Source organism: Delphinapterus leucas, chromosome 6 (genome assembly GCF_059928025.1).
Source record: "Delphinapterus leucas isolate spDelLeu-1000000601 "Yukka" chromosome 6, BTC_Dleu_Yukka2, whole genome shotgun sequence".
Classification (NCBI taxonomy): Eukaryota; Metazoa; Chordata; class Mammalia; order Artiodactyla; family Monodontidae; genus Delphinapterus; species Delphinapterus leucas.
Genome location: NC_143134.1, coordinates 42,826,313 through 42,844,158, shown reverse-complemented (window position 1 = coordinate 42,844,158; position 17,846 = coordinate 42,826,313). Strand labels below are relative to the sequence as shown.

Here is a 17,846-nt window from a genome sequence, read left to right as displayed (position 1 = left end):
CTATAATAACGAACCCAAAACAATTTAGAAAATGGGAATAGGAACATACATATCAATAATTACCTTAAATGTAAATGGACTAAATGCTCCTACCAAAAGACACAGATTGGCTGAATGGATACAAAAACAAGACCCATATATATGCTGTCTACAAGAGATCCACTTCAGACCTAGAGACACATACAGACTGAAAGTAGGGGATGGAAAAAGATATTCCATGCAAATGGAAACCAAAAGAAAGCTGGAGTAACAATTCTCATATCAGACAAAATAGACTTTAAAATAAAGACTATTACAAGAGACAAAGAAAGACACTACATAATGATCAAGGGATCGATCCAAGAAGAAGATATAACGATTGTAAATATTTATGCACCCAACATAGGAGCACCTCAATACATAAGGCAAATACTAACAGCCATAAAAGGGGAAATCGACAGTAACACATTCATAGTAGGGGACTTTAACACCCCACTTTCACCAATGGACAGATCATCCAAAATGAAAATCAATAAGGAAACACAAGCTTTAAATGATACATTAAACAAGATGGACGTAATTGATATTTATAGGACATTCCATCCAAAAACAACAGAATACACATTTGTCTCAAGTGCTCATGGAACATTCTCCAGGATAGATCATATCTTGGGTCACAAATCAAGCCTTGGTAAATTTAAGAAAATTGAAATTGTATCAAGTATCTTTTCCAACCACAACGCCATGAGACTAGATATCAATTACAGGAAAAGATCTATAAAAAATACAAACACATGGAGGCTAAACAATACACTACTTAATAACGAAGTGATCACTGAAGAAATCAAAGAGGAAATCAAAAAATACCTAGAAACAAATGACAATGGAGACACGACGACCCAAAACTATGGGATGCAGCAAAAGCAGTTCTAAGAGAGTAGTTTATAGCAATACAAGCCCACCTTAAGAAACAGGAAACATCTCAAATAAACAACCTAAGCTTGCACCTAAAGCAAGTAGAGAAAGAAGAACAAAAAACCCCAAAGTTAGCAGAAGGAAAGAAATCATAAAAATCAGATCAGAAATAAATGGAAAAGAAATGAAGGAAACAAGAGCAAAGATCAATAAAACTAAAAGCTGGTTCTTTGAGAAGATAAACAAAACAGATAAACCATCAGCCAGACTCATAAAGAAAAAAAGGGAGAAGACTCAAATCAATAGAATTAGAAATGAAAAAGGAGAAGTAACAACTGACACTGCAGAAATACAAAAGATCATGAGAGATGACTACAAGCAACTCTATGCCAACAAAATGGACAACCTGGAAGAAATGGACAAATTCTTAGAAATGCACAACCTGCCAAGACTGAATCAGGAAGAAACTGAAAATATGAACAGACCAATCACAAGCACTGAAATTGAAACTGTGATTAAAAATCTTCCAACAAACAAAAGCCCAGGACCAGATGGCTTCACAGGCAAATTCTATCAAACATTTAAAGAAGAGCTAACACCTATCCTTCTCAAACTCTTCCAAAATATAGTAGAGGGAGGAACACTCCCAAATTCACTCTACGAGGCCACCATCACCTTGATACCAAAACCAGACAAGGATGTCACAAAGAAAGAAAACTACAGGCCAATATCACTGAGGAACATAGATGCAAAAATCCTCGACACCATACTAGCAAACAGAATCCAAGAGCACATTAAAAGAATCATACACCATGATCAAGTAGGGTTTATTCCAGGAATGCAAGGATTCTTCAATATACGCAAATCAATCAATGTGATACACCACATTAACAAACTGAAGGAGAAAAACCATATGATCATCTCAATAGATGCAGAAAAAGCTTTCGACAAAATTCAACACCCATTTATGATAAAAACCCTGCAGAAAGGAGGCATAGAGGGAACTTTCCTCAACATAATAAAGGCCATATATGACAAACCCACAGCCAACATCATCCTCAATGGTGAAAAACTGAAAGCATTTCCACTAAGATCAGGAACAAGACAAGGATGCCCACTCTCACCAGTCTTATTCAATATAGTTTTGGAAGTTTTAGCCACAGCCATCAGAGAAGAAAAGGAAATAAAAGGAATCCAAATCAGAAAAGAAGAAGTAAAGCTGTCACTGTTTGCAGATGACATGATACTATACATAGAGAATCCTAAAGATGGTACCAGAAAACTACTAAAGCTAATCAATGAATTTGGTAAAGCATCAGGATACAAAATTAATGCCCAGAAATCTCTTGCATTCCTACACACTAATGATGAAAAATCTGAAAGTGAAATCAAGAAAACATTCCCATTTTCCATTGCAACAAAAAGAATAAAATATCTAGGAATAAACCTACCTAAGGAGACAAAAGACCTGTATGCAGAAAATTATAAGACACTGATGAAAGAAATTAAAAATGATACAAATAGATGGAGAGATATACCATGTTCTTGGATTGGAAGAATCAACATTGTGAAAATGACTCTGCTACCCAAAGCAATCTACAGATTCAATGCAATCCCTATCAAACTACCACTGGCATTTTTCACAGAACTAGAACAAAAAATTTCACAATTTGTATGCAAACACAAAAGACCCCGAATAGCCAAAGCAATCTTGAGAATGAAAAACGGAGCTGGAGGAATCAGGCTCCCTGACTTCAGACTATACTACAAAGCTACAGTAATCAAGGTAGTATGGTACTGGCAGAAAAACAGAAAGATAGATCAATGGAACAGGATAGAAAGCCCAGAGATAAACCCACGCACATATGGTCACCTTATCTTTGATAAAGGAGGCAGGAATGTACAGTGGAGAAAGGACAGCCTCTTCAATAAGTGGTGCTTGGAAAATTGGACAGGTACATGTAAAAGTATGCGATTAGATCACTCCCTAACACCATACACAAAAATAAGCTCAAAATGGATTAAAGACCTAAATGTAAGGCCAGAAACTATCAAACTCTTAGAGGAAAACATAAGCAGAACACTCTATGACATAAATCACAGCAAGATCCTTTTTGACCCACCTCCTAGAGAAATGGAAATAAAAACAAAAATAAACAAATGGGACCTAATGAAACGTCAAAGCTTTTGCACAGCAAAGGAAACCATAAACAAGACCAAAAGACAACACTCAGAATGGGAGAAAATATTTGCAAATGAAGCAACTGACAAAGGATTAATCTCCAAAATTTACAAGCAGCTCATGCAGCTGAATAACAAAAAAACAAACAACTCAATCCAAAAATGGGCAGAAGACCTAAATAGTCATTTCTCCAAAGAAGATATAGAGATCGCCAACAAACACATGAAAGAATGCTCAACATCATTAATCATTAGAGAAATGCAAATCAAAACTACAATGAGATATCATCTCACACTGGTCAGAATGGCCATCATCAAAAAATCTAGAAACAACAAATGCTGGAGAAGGTGTGGAGAAAAGGGAACACTCTTGCACTGCTGGTGGGAATGTGAATTGGTACAGCCACTATGGAGAACAGTATGGAGTTTTCTTTAAAAACTACAAATAGAACTACCATATAACTCAGCAATCCCACTACTGGGCATATACCCTGAGAAAACCATAATTCAAAAAGAGTCATGTACCAAAATGTTCACTGCAGCTCTATTTACGATAGCCCGGAGATGGAGACAACCTAAGTGCCCATCATCGGATGAATGGATAAAGAAGATGTGGCACATATATACAATGGAATATTACTCAGCCATAAAAAGAAACGAAATTGAGCTATTTGTAATGAGGTGGATAGACACAGAGTCTGTCATACAGAGTGAAGTAAGTCAGAAAGAAAGACAAATACCGTATGCTAACACATATATATGGAATTTAAGAAAAAAAAATGTCATGAAGAACCTAGGGGTAAGACAGGAATAAAGACACAGACCTACTACAGAACGGACTTGAAGATATGGGGAGGGGGAAGGGTGAGCTGTGACAAAGCGAGAGAGAGGCATGGATATATATACACTAGGAAACGTAAGGTAGATAGCTAGTGGGAAGCAGCCACATAGCACAGGGATATCAGCTCAGTGCTTTGTGACCACCTGGAGGGGTGGGTTAGGGAGGGAGACGCAAGAGGGAAGAGATATGGGAACATATGTATATGTATAACTGATTCACTTTGTTATAAAGCAGAAACTAACAGACCATTGTAAAGCAATTATACCCCAATAAAGTTGTTAAGAAAAAAAAAATACGTGGCCTGTGAGGCTCAGAGGTGTCAAGCGCCTTGCCCAAAGTCAGATCTCTCAAATTCCAAGGTTCATGCTCTCTCCAAAATGCAGACCACATTTCAATGTTAATAATGACAACACCCTTTCCCCACTTCTCAAAATATTAATATAAAAACACAAATAATCATAAATAGTGGAATGAGTTAGCTCTACACATGCCAATATGGAAAGACTGCAAAGATACAAATAAAAAGAGTAAGGTAGAAGTGTGGGCAATAATCCATCTGCTTAACAGGAATAAATAGAAAATTATATATGGGTAAATAGAGAAACACGTTTCCGGACCGAATCAGATAGATAGATACACATTTAGAGTAACTTTTTTTGAACGGGTCCCCTTATTTCATACTTTTCTACATCATTTGAACTTCCTAAAGTAACAGCATGCATAATGTATTTCATTTTCTTTGCAGTCTGTATTTTAAAAATGAATAAAGCCATATCCTTTATAAAAACTGGAGAGAGCTTTAAAGGCTATACAAAATTTATCAAAAACATTTTACTAGTCTAGAAATCTGTATAGAAGCTGCTTAATCAATAAACCAAGCAGTCTGTGTTGTCGTATCTACAGAACATCAAACTAACTCAGAATGGCATGAACTTACCTGGAACAAACCAGAGTTCATATCTTCTTGTAATGAAAGTATTTGCAAAATAGAGGCGCATATATATACATTTTATTTATGCTTATAATAAATGGAATTTGTTCGGTATGTTAACTCAGTAATATTTGCATCAAACAGATTTGAAGATAGCAACTTTAGTCTCTTAATAAATTCCCAATCCTAATTTTAATGGGATTTTCTTTTTAAGCTGCTCAGATACAAAAACAACTAAAATAATGCCTTTAGACATTTGATTGAACTACGAATAAACGTCACATTTTTCTAAGTAAATCACATTGTTAAAATAGTCCCAACTAAGTACAAAATACTGCAAATAAATCTTTAAAACACTATTTGTTCATTCACTCAATAAATATTTGCATTACTCAATGTGTGCCAAGTGCAATACTAGGTAGGTACAATGGGATTAAGAGGTAAGCAAAACACCCCTACCTTTGTAAATTCTGACAGTATGGGGTGGAGAGGAAAAAGTCCATATAATCACAAAATGGTATCAAGAGATTATAGTCATTGATCTAATTTAGATTGATGAGTCCAATCAACCTTTAATGAACTGACATTTAAATAAACCCAAAGGCTGAAAAGCCAACCAGAGGAAAGTCAAGGCAGCTTGGAGCAGTGGTTAGGTGTGGGCTCCAAAGTTAGTCACTGGATTTCAATCTAGGCTGCACTATTTAACAGGCGCATAAATTTAATCACATTACTAATCTGAGTTCCGGTTTCTTCACTTTAAAAAGGAGGAAACAACAGTACTTTCAGCATAAACTGAAACTTAAAAAAAATAACAATAATGCAGTATGCCTTGATAAGCCTGGAATAAGTACTGTTATGTTACTGTCATTAGCAGCATTGGCAAAAGCTCAGAAAGGGAAAGAGCTAGTGATAGTTGGAGGGAAAGACTTAAAAATGGCTGAAATGCAGTGAATAAAGGGGGAGAGGTAAGTAGGGAATGAAGCATGAAGACTTTATTAGCTATGCTATCTAATTCGGAAGTCTCTAACCAAATGTGGTTATTGAGCACTTGAAATGTGGCTAGTCCAAATTGAGATGTGCTGTGTGTGTAAAATACACACCAGATCTTGAATGCCTAGTATGAAAAAAAAAGTAAAATATCTCAATTTTTAAAATATCAATTACATGTTGAAATGATACTTAAGATATACTAGGTTAAATAAAACATATTTAACATTACAATACCCAAATGATAGAAACAACCCAGTGACACTGACAGCTGAATGGATACACAAAGTGGGTATATACATACAATGGTATACACATACAATGGAGCATCATTCAACCTTAAAGAGGACGGATATTCTGTCACATGCTACAACATGGGTGAAACTTGAGGACACTACGCTAAGTGAAAGTCAGTCACAAAAGGGCAAATACTATGATTCCACTCTTATGAGAAACCTATAGTAGTCAAATTCATAGAGACCAAAAGTAGAATGGTTGTTGCCAGAGGCTGGCAGGAGGAGATAATGGGGAACTATTGTTTAACAGGTACAGGGTTTCAGTTTTTCAAGGTGAACAGAGTTCTGGAGACGGATGGTGGTGATGGTTGCACAAGAATATGAATGTATTTAATGTCACTGAACTGTACACTCAAAAATGGTTAAGATGGTAAATTTTATGTTCTAAATATTCTAATAAAAAATTAATTTTATTTTTGAAGTGGCTGAGAGAACTTAAATTACATATGTAGCTTGCATTATCTCTATTGGTCACACTGTTAAACTTAAGTCATGGCAAAATTTTCCAATGAGAAGGGTTTTGAGGAAGTGTGACAAAATCGAGATCCAGTAAGCCCTAATGCCCTAAAGGCAGGGGTCAGCAAACTTTCTGTAAAGGGACAGATAGTAATGCTTTCAGCTCTGTGGGCCACATGGTCTGTCCTGAAAGCATAAATAGAGACGTGCATGGGCATGGTGGATTTGGCCCACTCTTGTTCGCTGACACCTGCCTTAAGACACCCACTGTAAGCAATGGCTCCTACCAGCTAGACTGCTGAATTTTCAGGAATTGTGTAAGCCAGTTTAGAATCAGTAGCCTAAAATCTTCCATGGTGAGAGGTATTTACAAATGGAAATCAGCAAACACTACAGTAAATCAGTGCTGTTTTTCCCCAAAGAACTAGTTGATAAAACGTTTAGCAGCACACCCTACTTTATGTAAAGAATTAACTTCTCGGGCTTCCCTGGTGGCGCAGTGGATGAGAGTCTGCCTGCCGATGCAGGGGACACGAACCGGGAAGATCCCACATGCTGCGGAGTGGCTGGGCCCGTGAGCCATGGCTGCTGAGCCTGCACGTCCGGAGCCTGTGCTCCGCAACGGGAGAGGCCACAACAGTGAGAGGCCCGCGTACCGCAAAAAAAAAAAAAAAAGAAAGGCTATTCTAGAAGAATTGTTCCAGTAACCAGAAGCGAGAGTGAACACCCTGTGGCAGTCAAGAGTGGTTAGCTAAGGGGAGAGCAGTTTAAAACGAAGCTGTGAGAGGAGGGCTAGAAACCAATGAGATTATGTACACACTCAGCCATCCAAATCCACAAATGCAGAGGGCGACTGTGGAACTTGAGCATTTGTGGGTTTTGGTATCCACAGTGGGTCCTGGAACCAATCCCTGGCAGATAGCGAGGGACAACTGTACTGCATTCAGTAATGACTGAACAACTGGTCGTAATTATTAATTACACATTATCATGCATATGACAGATTCACTTGTAAACAAATATTTACTGAACACATACTATGTGCTAAGCTCTGGTAACACAATAATGAACAATCACATATCCTCTCTAGCAAAAAAAAAGCATTAATCAAATAATCACATATAGACTTTAAATTGTAATAAATTATGACCAAAAACAGGGTGCTGTGAGAAAGTACGATGGGGAATCCCAACCAACTCTGGAAAATCAGGGATACTTCTTTGAGAAAGTGACCTTTGCACTGAGAATGGGCAAAGAGTAGGAGGCGTTCCAGGTAGCAAGAACAAACTGCACAAAACTCCTGAGGCAGGAAAAAACATGTGATTAACAGGTCAAGGAACTAAGAAGTCAATAAAGCAAGAGCCAAGGAGGAAAGATGGTGTCAGAATGGAGACACAGGGTAGAATCTTATCTCACAGGGCCTCTTGGCCACATTACATAAGTCCAAGATCAATGGGGAGCTGTTAGTTTTATGTAGAGAATAAAATGATCTGATTAATATTTTTCAGAGATCGCTCTAGGAATTAATGGGGGAGACTGACCAGTAGGCTACCACAGTTTCTAGGCAAGAAATAACGGTAATTTATTGAAGTCAATCCTCAATCTTTTTTTTAAGTTAATTAATTTATGTATTTATTTTTGGCTGCCTTGGTCTTCACTGCTGCGCGCGGGCTTTCTCTAGTTGCAGCGAGCAGGGGCTACTCTTCGTAGCGGTGCGTGGGCTTCTCACTGAGTTGGCTCCTCTTGTTATGGAGCATAGCTCCAGGCGCGCGGGCTTCAGTAGTCGTGGCACGCCAGTCTCAGCAGTTGTGGCTCACGGGCTTAGTTGCTCCATGGCATGTGGGACCTTCCCAGACCAGGGCTCGAACCCGCATCCCCTACATTGGCAGGTGGACTCCCAACAACCACTGCGCCATTAGGGAAGCCCAATCCTCAATCTTATAAGTATCTACGTAATCTATTAAATACTCCATTGCAGCAATTTTTGGCCTCAGGGCACAACTCTAACAAATTTGAACCCCCAGAGTTTTTGTTTATGTAGGTTATATCTATTGATATACTAGAAATTAAAAGTGAGAAATCTTTGAAAAATTCATTCAAGATAACAAACTCATTACATTAAATACCTTTTTTATGAAAAATAGCTATTTTCCTAGTTTGAAGAATAGCACTGTTTTAAATTTTTGCACATCGCTTTAGTCTCATAATAGAAGACAATTGGATTTTCACATCTAAAAGATTCTGAAAAAGTACGCTGCTTGTTTGTGATAAAATTAGAGTGAAAAACACAAATAACCTCTCAGAACTATCATGAAACTAATTTTGATCTTATGATCCTCCGAGAAGGGCCCTGGTGACCCCCCCAGACCATATTAAGAACTGCTGCTTGAGCAACAGGAAGCCAAGCAATCACAGTAAGGTACTTCATAGCAATTAGGAAGACTACGATCAAAGACAGACCAATGACAAGTGTTATACACAATGGAAAGTGATTGGAATCCTCATGCACTTCTGGTGGGAGTAAAAATTGGTACAGCCACTTTGGAAAATAGTTTGGCAGTCCCTCAAAAAGGTAAACACAGAGCTATCACATGACCCAGTAATTCAACTCACAGGCATATGCTCAAGAAATATGAAAACATATGGCCACAAAAAACTTGTATAAGTATTCACATAGGCGTTATTCATAATGGTGAAGAAGTAGAAACAACCCAAATGTCCCTCAACTAATTGAAAAATAAAATGTAACATATATATCCATACATGGGAATATTATTCAGCAATAAAAAGGAAGTACTGATACATGCTACAACACGGATAAATGTTGAAAACATTATGCAAAGAAACAAGCCAAAAGTTTTCAAAATCTGGTGTGTATTTTACCCCTACAGCACATTTCAAATCAGTCTAGCCATATTTTAAGTGTTCAACAGTCAGATGTGGCTGGTGGCACCACTGTGAACAAGAGTTCTAGATCTACCCTATAAACTATAATTTTAAATGATGTTTGTGATGATGACACTGATGCAATATAATTTCTCTTATCAAGGAAAGGTTCACTTCTATTCAATACATAATATTTACGTTATGTCTAAGTATGCTAGTATTTTTCTAAAAGATTCAAGTGACAAAGGTATTTTCTAAAACTAGAATATACACTGCCTGAATACTTCAGGTGACTGCATTTCAAAATCTTACACTATAATCTAGAGAGCCACAAAAATCCCAGAACAAGCTAGTTAGGAGCTTGTATACAAAACTGCCCTTCCCATTCTCTGCACTAATTTTAACCACTCACACACAGACAACATTCCTCTGGACTTCATCTTGTTTAACACTTAGAAATCCTCAAACTGTTTCCAATAGAAAATAATGAATAATTAATAGAAAACATAATCTCATACACAGGGACTTTTTGCCATTACACATTTTTAAAAATCTATCTACTTATATTATGAAAACCCTTATTAATGAAATCATCTTGGAACATACATAGTGAAGTTTATATTCTAACCACCTTTAGTTAGAAATTTAAACATTACTCAACTGATTCTGAGTACGCAATGAAAAATAAATTTCACTTTAATTTTAATAAAGTATAAGCTTTATTATCAATTGAACAAGTTAAAAGTGTTAAATACAAACTGTATTAAAGTAGCTTGTTTCTGCCTGTTATATACAAACAGAAATTGAGGGAAAAACAAGAAAATTAATAACCACCTTACAACTTTTTTATACCTAAGAGATTTAATATAGTTTCATCAATTACTAGAACATGTTCATATAAATACTACTTCAGCATAATGTATTGAGAATTTACATTATATAGAAACAGTGAAAGAAATTTTAAATTGCAGAAAATGGGATTTGCCTGATAGAAAGCCTAAGCTTGCAATATTATCCTTTTGTAGGTCTTTTGCTTACCCTCTTTACCTCTAAGATTAGATAAGAATTTTCTGAACCAAATACTTCCCAATTTTTTACTAAACATTTTTAGTGAAATCTCAATGTCATTAAGTTTATTTTAATGACAAATTTTAATCTGTAGCAAATAGTTTAAATCTGTGAAACCCTTAGAAAAAATTTAAAATTATAAAATGACAGATCCTTTTTTTTGTGCTTCAGGTGGAATTTTACAAACCATGTGAAAACTACTTTTCTTATTCTTGTACACTTTTCTGTATGTACTTCCCCTAACAGAGCCCATAGGCAGTTCAATGTCTTCTGGTTCTTGACGCAGTGATGAGCTTCAATTTTTATCACGTTTTCTGCTTCAACAGAAAGTATTCGTCAAAACAAAAATTCAACTGCCATGACAAAAAGTTGCTACAGAGAGACTTTAATTTTATCTATTAAAATTTTACTTTGGTTACAGAGGAGTAAAACTAAAACTTCCACAGAATTTGAAATTCTAGTTTCACCATCACAAAAAGTTAAAAAATCCTCACAGATAAAAGCATAATAAACTGAACTAAATACATTCTTCTATTTACAAAATATTGACTTTATTTCTAATCTTTTACAGTAAAATACTGAAAGCAGCCAGGATGGCGAAGACCTGAACCAGGAATCCTAGATAGAACTACGGGCTTCAAAAGTTAATATGGCTACACACCCACTAAAAAAAGACTGATACTATCAAATGTTAGTAGGAATGTGGAGCAACGGGAATTCCCATGTACTGTCAGTGTGACTGTAAAATGGTACAAGCACTTTTAAAAAACATAGTTCCTTATGAAACTAAACCTACAGCTACGCTATGACCCAGTCATGCCACTTCTAAGCACTTCTAACAGGAGAGATAAACGCATTTGTCCAACAATACAGATTTGTATAAGAGTACTCATAGCAACTAACTGGAAAGAGCCCAGGTGACCCTCAACAGGAAAATGGATAGATTATGGTGGTATATTCATACAACGGAAGACAACACAGCAATGAAAAGGAAAGAACTACTGAGGATACACGAGACTTAAAAACACTAAGCTGAATGAAAAAGCCTTTCCCAAGAGTACATACCATATAATCCCATTTATGTGAAATTCTAGAATAAGCAAAACAAGTCCATGGAGGAAAAATATCAAAACACTGGTTGACAGAGGGGAGTGACTGAACTGACTGGAAAAGGGCAAGAGGGAACTTTCTAGTTAATTACGAAGTTCTACAACTCCATTAGGCTTCGGATTAAACAGGTGTATGTATTTGTGTAAACTCGTGGAATGGCAACCGTGCGCATTTTACTGCAAGTCAAACTTACGTAAAAAAAAATTTTAAGTTAAAAATTGAACTCAGGTTAATGATATGCACATTGCTTAAGTGCTTTTTAAGGGTAACATGTACTAATACTTGCAACTTACTCTGAAATGCACCCAAAAAATAAAATTGACTGATAAATGATTAATTGTGCCATACAGCAAATAAAGCAAAACTCTAATTTAGGTGAGGGACACATGGGTGTTCACTGCACATTTCAATTTTCCTGTAGGCTGCAAAATATTAAAATGTTAAGGAAAATTTTTATAGGAGAATTGAGAGACCAAAAGAAGTGATTCAATAGGTGGTCAAAGTTTCTCACTACACACCACCTTTCAGAATTACATTAAAAAATACCCCAATCATTTATTATTCCTAGGGCAATCTGTAGGTACATTTCAGGAATTTTTGCTTCTTCATAAACTGTTCACATTGCCTGAAATCAATTCAATAATTAGGGCAATATCCTGGGACATATATTCAACAACAAACTAAAACGATCTGTTAAATTCCTCAAGATTATTAACTACAAAATTTGTATTCCTGAACAGATTTTAAGCCGTGAATTATTTTTTATTTTTCTCCAGTAACTCCAATTTCGTTCTCTTTTATCAGATTGCAAGCGCTAGTATCTGAAGAACATAGCTATCCCTCTAAAATGAAACAAAATCCTCCCCAACGATTAGCATCTAAGGGATAACAAATATACTTTAAAAAGAAATCCAGCAAGTCGTAACTGAGTCATCCACCTTTCTCCTTAAGCCTTGTACTATTAAGATGCGGCTGAAAGCAATTTCTACATTATAGTTAATTTTTTCTTTAAAGACTGGAAGGTGGGAAAGATTTCAGCAGAACTAAATGTACACGTGATCCTCACCCCCCAAAATCCACCTTAACCCGCAGGCAGGTAAAACAATGAGCACCCCCTCTTTTTTTTCCTTCATGAGACAAAACCGCGGACTAGGCTAAGGCAAACCCTCGCCCAGCCTCCACCCCGCCTGGAGCCAGGCGGCGGGTCCCTTTCCTTTGTGAGGAGCCGGAGGGAGGCGGCTGGGGGCGGGGAGCTGGGGGAGGCGGCTGGGGGTCTGCGGACGCCCGAGCAGGAGGAAGGCGCTGTGGAAAGCGGCGTCGGCACGTCCCGCAAACAGGCCGTGCGGCCCCGCCACAAACCTCTGCGGCGTCCACAGGTGCAAACCCACGAACCTGGGTGTGATCTAACTTGGGAGGAGGCCCGGGAGAAAAGCCGAGGGCAGCTCCGGGGACGACCCCCTCCTCCCAGACCCTTGCAAAAGCTTCTCCCGCCGCGGGAGGAGGTCCTGCCGCCATCCCCACCCCGCCCCGAGCCTCGGACGGCCCTCACCTGCTGGACGGAGCTATTCTCGGGCACTGCGAACTCCTCCTTCTCCTTCGGGGTCTTCACGGTGACTTTCATGATCTTGGGTTCCGTGGAGGCAGCAGCGGCGGCGGGGGCGCCAGCACCTTCGGCAGCGGCGGCGCTGTCCTGGGAGCTCGGAGGGCCGCCGCTTTCACCATTCTCGGCCATGGCGGCGGCGGTGACTCAGGCGCGCAGGAGGGAGCGGGGCAGCCAGGGGACGCCAGAGCCGGCAGCCCGAGCAGCGGAGAATGTGGGGCACGTCGCCTCAGTGACAACGGGCGCAAGGCCGCCGTAGCGGGCGAGGGGCCGCGGAGCTTGGCCTGGGCTCCGGCGCAGGCCCGGGTCGGGCGCTCAGCAGCCGCCGTGTGCTCAGACGCCACTCGGTCGCAGCGACATCCGCAGCCGCCGCCGCCGCTTCCTCCTCCCCGCCCCTCCCCCCACGTCCCTCCGCCGGTGCCGCGCGGGGCACGCCGGGTAACGTGGCTGGCGACGTCGCCGAGTCATGCCTGCCTGCTGCCGCTTGGAGCTCTGGCCGGTTTTCTTTCCCTCTCCCGTTCCATTGCAAAGCGTAGGCGCGTTCAGAGAGACGAACTAAAAACAAAGTGGAGCGGAAGAGGTCAGTTCATTCCTTTTTACCCCTTTACCAAAAAATGAATTTGCGGCTTCTGGGCGGCACCGTAAGGGCGCACCGGGATGACGTCACGGCTAGCGAAATTACTGGAAAGGGGGCTCGACCACTGGGCGCTGAGGTCGGAAATACGCCTGCGCGCTGGCGGGCTAGGTAGTTTCTTCCACCCAGTCATCTCACACCCCGCGGTTACGGTGCGCACCCACTCCGCGCCTGTGCTGGCTTCGCATACCCCACTGGGAGGAGGGTCTGAAACATGCCTGCGAGGTTTTTTTGTGGTTCATTTTTTTTTTATGTGGTTCATTTTTAAATGTGCTTAAGTTTTGCATACTTGAAAAATTTAAAACGCTTGCTCTTACAGTCCGGTGCGCCGGAGGTGAAAGGTTAATGGAGGAAAAAAAAATCCTTATCATAACGAAGGGAAAATGGTGTACGCGCCTGTAGCTTACCCTGCGCAGTTACGCGGAGTCATTGCTCCACGACCAGAGCTTCCCACCCTCGGGTCAGCCCGGTTTGGTCAGGTGATCAGGCCACCTGTGTTGACAATGGCCTTCGCTCCCGCGCTGACAGCCCTGCTAGCCCACCCCTGAATTCTCTGAATGCGGTTCCCCAGGATGTTTGGGGCAGAAACAGGGTACCCAAGGAGTGCCCACCCAACTGGGACAGTTTAATGTAGCTGAGGTGTTCATTTTATATTCTATCAAATTAAGTTACTGCTCCATTTCAGACTTTAGGTGGCATTAAAGGTAGTTCAAAAATTATTATCGATGTAGTATGGTTACAAATAAGAAACAGGAAGTTAATTTTCCCGTAGAGAATTCTAAATTTTAAATGACCTCGTCATTTGCCTTTAAAGATGACTTGCAAGGAATGTACAACACTGGACCTGAACTTTATTAACCAGTATTGCAAATGTAAACTCTTGACACCACACCGTGTATGCAAAGATACACTGTGTATTTCTGTTCTTAAACCATACAACTGTGTTCTGGCTATAAGTACTCTTGCATGAAGACCACTTTTTAGCAGAGCCATTTTGGAAGCTGGGTCTAAGAGAAGTTCTTAAAGTATAAATTGCAATATAGACATCATTTCATATCAGCTATGTTTCTGGCAGCATTGTTCAATAACATGAACAAATTACACAAGGCTTTCTGCTAAAGGATGACTATTTGCTTATGTTTACATGTGAGGTAATCATTACTTCTCAAGGTAGAAAGTTCCACCACTGGAAAACCATTTATATCTAACCCTACGCTTATGAAATTGCTCTATAATTATCTGTGTCTACATTAATTTCTACAAAATTCTGATGTCTATGCACAATTTATGAAGTAATATAGTTTATCTATAAGAATATACGGTATAGTAATTCATTATGGCCCTTTTTAGAAACAATCCTACCTTTTAAGAAACTGTTGGATGTGTGGGTCTAGATCAGGGATCAGCAAACTTTCAGAGAGGACCAAATAGTAGATATGTTGGGCTTTGTGGGCCATACATTTCCTGTCTCAAATACTCAGCTCTGCCCTTGTAGCACAAAGCAACCATAGACAATACATACATGACTAAGCCTGGCCGTGTCCAAGTAAAACTACTTACAAAAACAGGCATAGGATCTGATTTGGCCCACAAGGTCTAGATTTCTATTTGAATTTCTTTTGAATGATTTTTGTTTATTAAATAGTCTGGAAAAAAATTCCAAAGCATATTTCATTCATTCTATAAACATTAATTGAGCACGTTAATGTCCAAATACTGTGTTGAGGATACAGAGACAAATAAGATTCAGTCTCCGCCCTCAAAAACCTTGCGGGGAGGGGGGGGTTAGAAGAATGAAGGGAGGTGGAGATAAGCAGTGCCGTGGTGATATATGTTTAATAACCAACTCTCCAGAAAACAAGCTTTGATTTTTTAGCATTTCCCAATCTCCTTGATGTAAATACTTGCAAAATGGCCAATCTCAAGCTACCAACTTGTGGTCCTTGCTCACAAAATTCCTAAAATTTATCATTCAGTTTTCACAAGCCAATATGAGCCAGATCTAACTGGATAGATCCCTTTTTATAAGTCTCAATATTCAAAATTAAAGTATATTAATGAGATTATTATTCACATGGTAGAAGAATTCTTCCTTGACAAAATGAGTCAATCGATTCAGTCAATCAACAAGAATTTATTGAGCAAACTTTAATCCTGTGTCCAGGATTAAACTTACATAATAACACAAGATGGTACATATGTCAAATAAGTGGTGTAAATAACACGCCTTCATCATGTTACTCCCCTACTCGAGATCCATTCTAAACTCCCATTGTCTCAAAACTGAAGCCCAAGCTTCTTAACTGGATGCAAGGCCTTCTACAACTAACTCCTGGTCTTTCAAGCTTCACTCCCATTATTTTATAGATACAATCTGCTGCAGTCAAACATATTTACTCTCATCTCTAGAAGCACATGTACATTGTAGTTTTCTCACCTATGATCATTCCTTCAAGTCACTACACCCCCTGAGTTTGTGTCCATTATTGCTGCTTTCTCTCTTAGAAAACACCCAAGCAGAATAATTTTTTCCTCTGACCATCATAATCATTTGTACACTTCACCAGACAATTCATCACTTGTAACATACCTTCTATTATCTAAAACTGTTTCTCCTGCTACCAGTCTAGTTCACACCCTCATTAATTCTGGCCTAGATTGCAACAATAACCTCCTACAGATTCCTTTGCCTCAGTCTAAAGTCACCATCCTCAAAACTATTTTCTATTGGTGCCATATGTTATCCTTCCAGAACTAAGCTTCCATTGTGACACCCAGAAAATTGTCATTAACTCTCACCAGACTTTCAGAATAATATCTAAACTTGTGGCATGGCGTCCAGGGCCCTCTGTGACCAAAAAACCTTGCCCCTCATTCATATCTTACCCTCAACCAAGTGAGTCCACTAAGCATTCCAAGCTTGCCTTGTGCTTTCCTGCCTGTAGGTTTCTACACAACATTTTCACTGCAAGTAGAAATTCTTCCCTCTCATTTTGACTTGTTTTACCCATCCTTCAAGACTTACCTGAAATGTGATATTCCCTAACAATTTTTCCCTGATTACATTTTTTGATCAGACATATTCTCTAAATATATTCCCATATGACTTTATTACCTTTCTGCTGTCACTTATCACATTCCGCCTTGTGTTACACTTAAATTATGTGCATATTTCTTTTATTAGACAAGGTCCTTGAATACAGGGATCAAGTCTTAATCATCATTAGTACCACACAATGCCTAAGCTAATTTCTTGGCAAGAGAGCATTTACTGCTAACATGAATTGTTGAACTGTCATTTTTACCACTAGAGAAGAAATTCATTTAGATCAGTAAATCATATTTTATACTCCTTTGTCTCCTCCAAGGTTTATAGTGCAGTGATAGGTAGATGATAGATAGATAATACATACCATACATAACCTGAGCCTTATTTGCTTTGCAATAGTTTCAGAGGAAAGAAACATTATTCACTCCCTGCTTGGTGCCAGGGAAGGAAAGAGAGTCAGAGAAGGATTTTAAAGGAAATGATTTGAGCCAGACCTTGAGGAATGGATATGATTTGGTTAAGTATGTTGAAAGGGGCAACTTCATGAGAAAGATGCAGTGGTGAGAAATAGAAACTCTGCTAGGACACTGATCTTAAACTGTGGTCCACAGCCTAGGAACAGTCCACAAATATTTCTAGGGCTACTTCCAAATCAAAGGGAATAGGGTAAAATGTTCAATAAGTTTCTGAGCCTTAGGACTGCGGAATAGGTGGTGAGGATGGTTGTTTATTAATTTGTCAACTAAAACTTTAGACCACTGGGTAGAATGTACAAATACATCTACAGCCACCACAAGCTTTGAATACAAGCTGCTAAGTAGGATCTCACAGCTGTGCCAGCCACTGCATAACACACAGAAGCAACGAGGGGGCCAGCAGAGGCACAAGGGAAGAGAAACCTCTCTGAAGAACA

General features: G+C 39.1%; 1 protein-coding gene across 2 annotated transcripts in view; it reads right to left on the bottom strand.

Moving 5' to 3' along the window:
- UBQLN1 (ubiquilin 1) overlaps positions 1-13,658 on the bottom strand; it is a 48,387-nt gene extending 34,729 nt beyond the window's left edge. Inside the window, exon 1 of one of the 2 annotated variants that reach the window (XM_022558890.3) lies at positions 13,200-13,658. In XM_022558890.3, the coding sequence (XP_022414598.1) occupies positions 13,200-13,382 (183 nt within the window). In that variant the 5' untranslated portion in view covers positions 13,383-13,658. The remainder of the gene's footprint in view (positions 1-13,199) is intronic. The other variant, XM_022558888.3, reaches the window with a different exon arrangement.
- Positions 13,659-17,846: the final 4,188 nt, after the last annotated feature.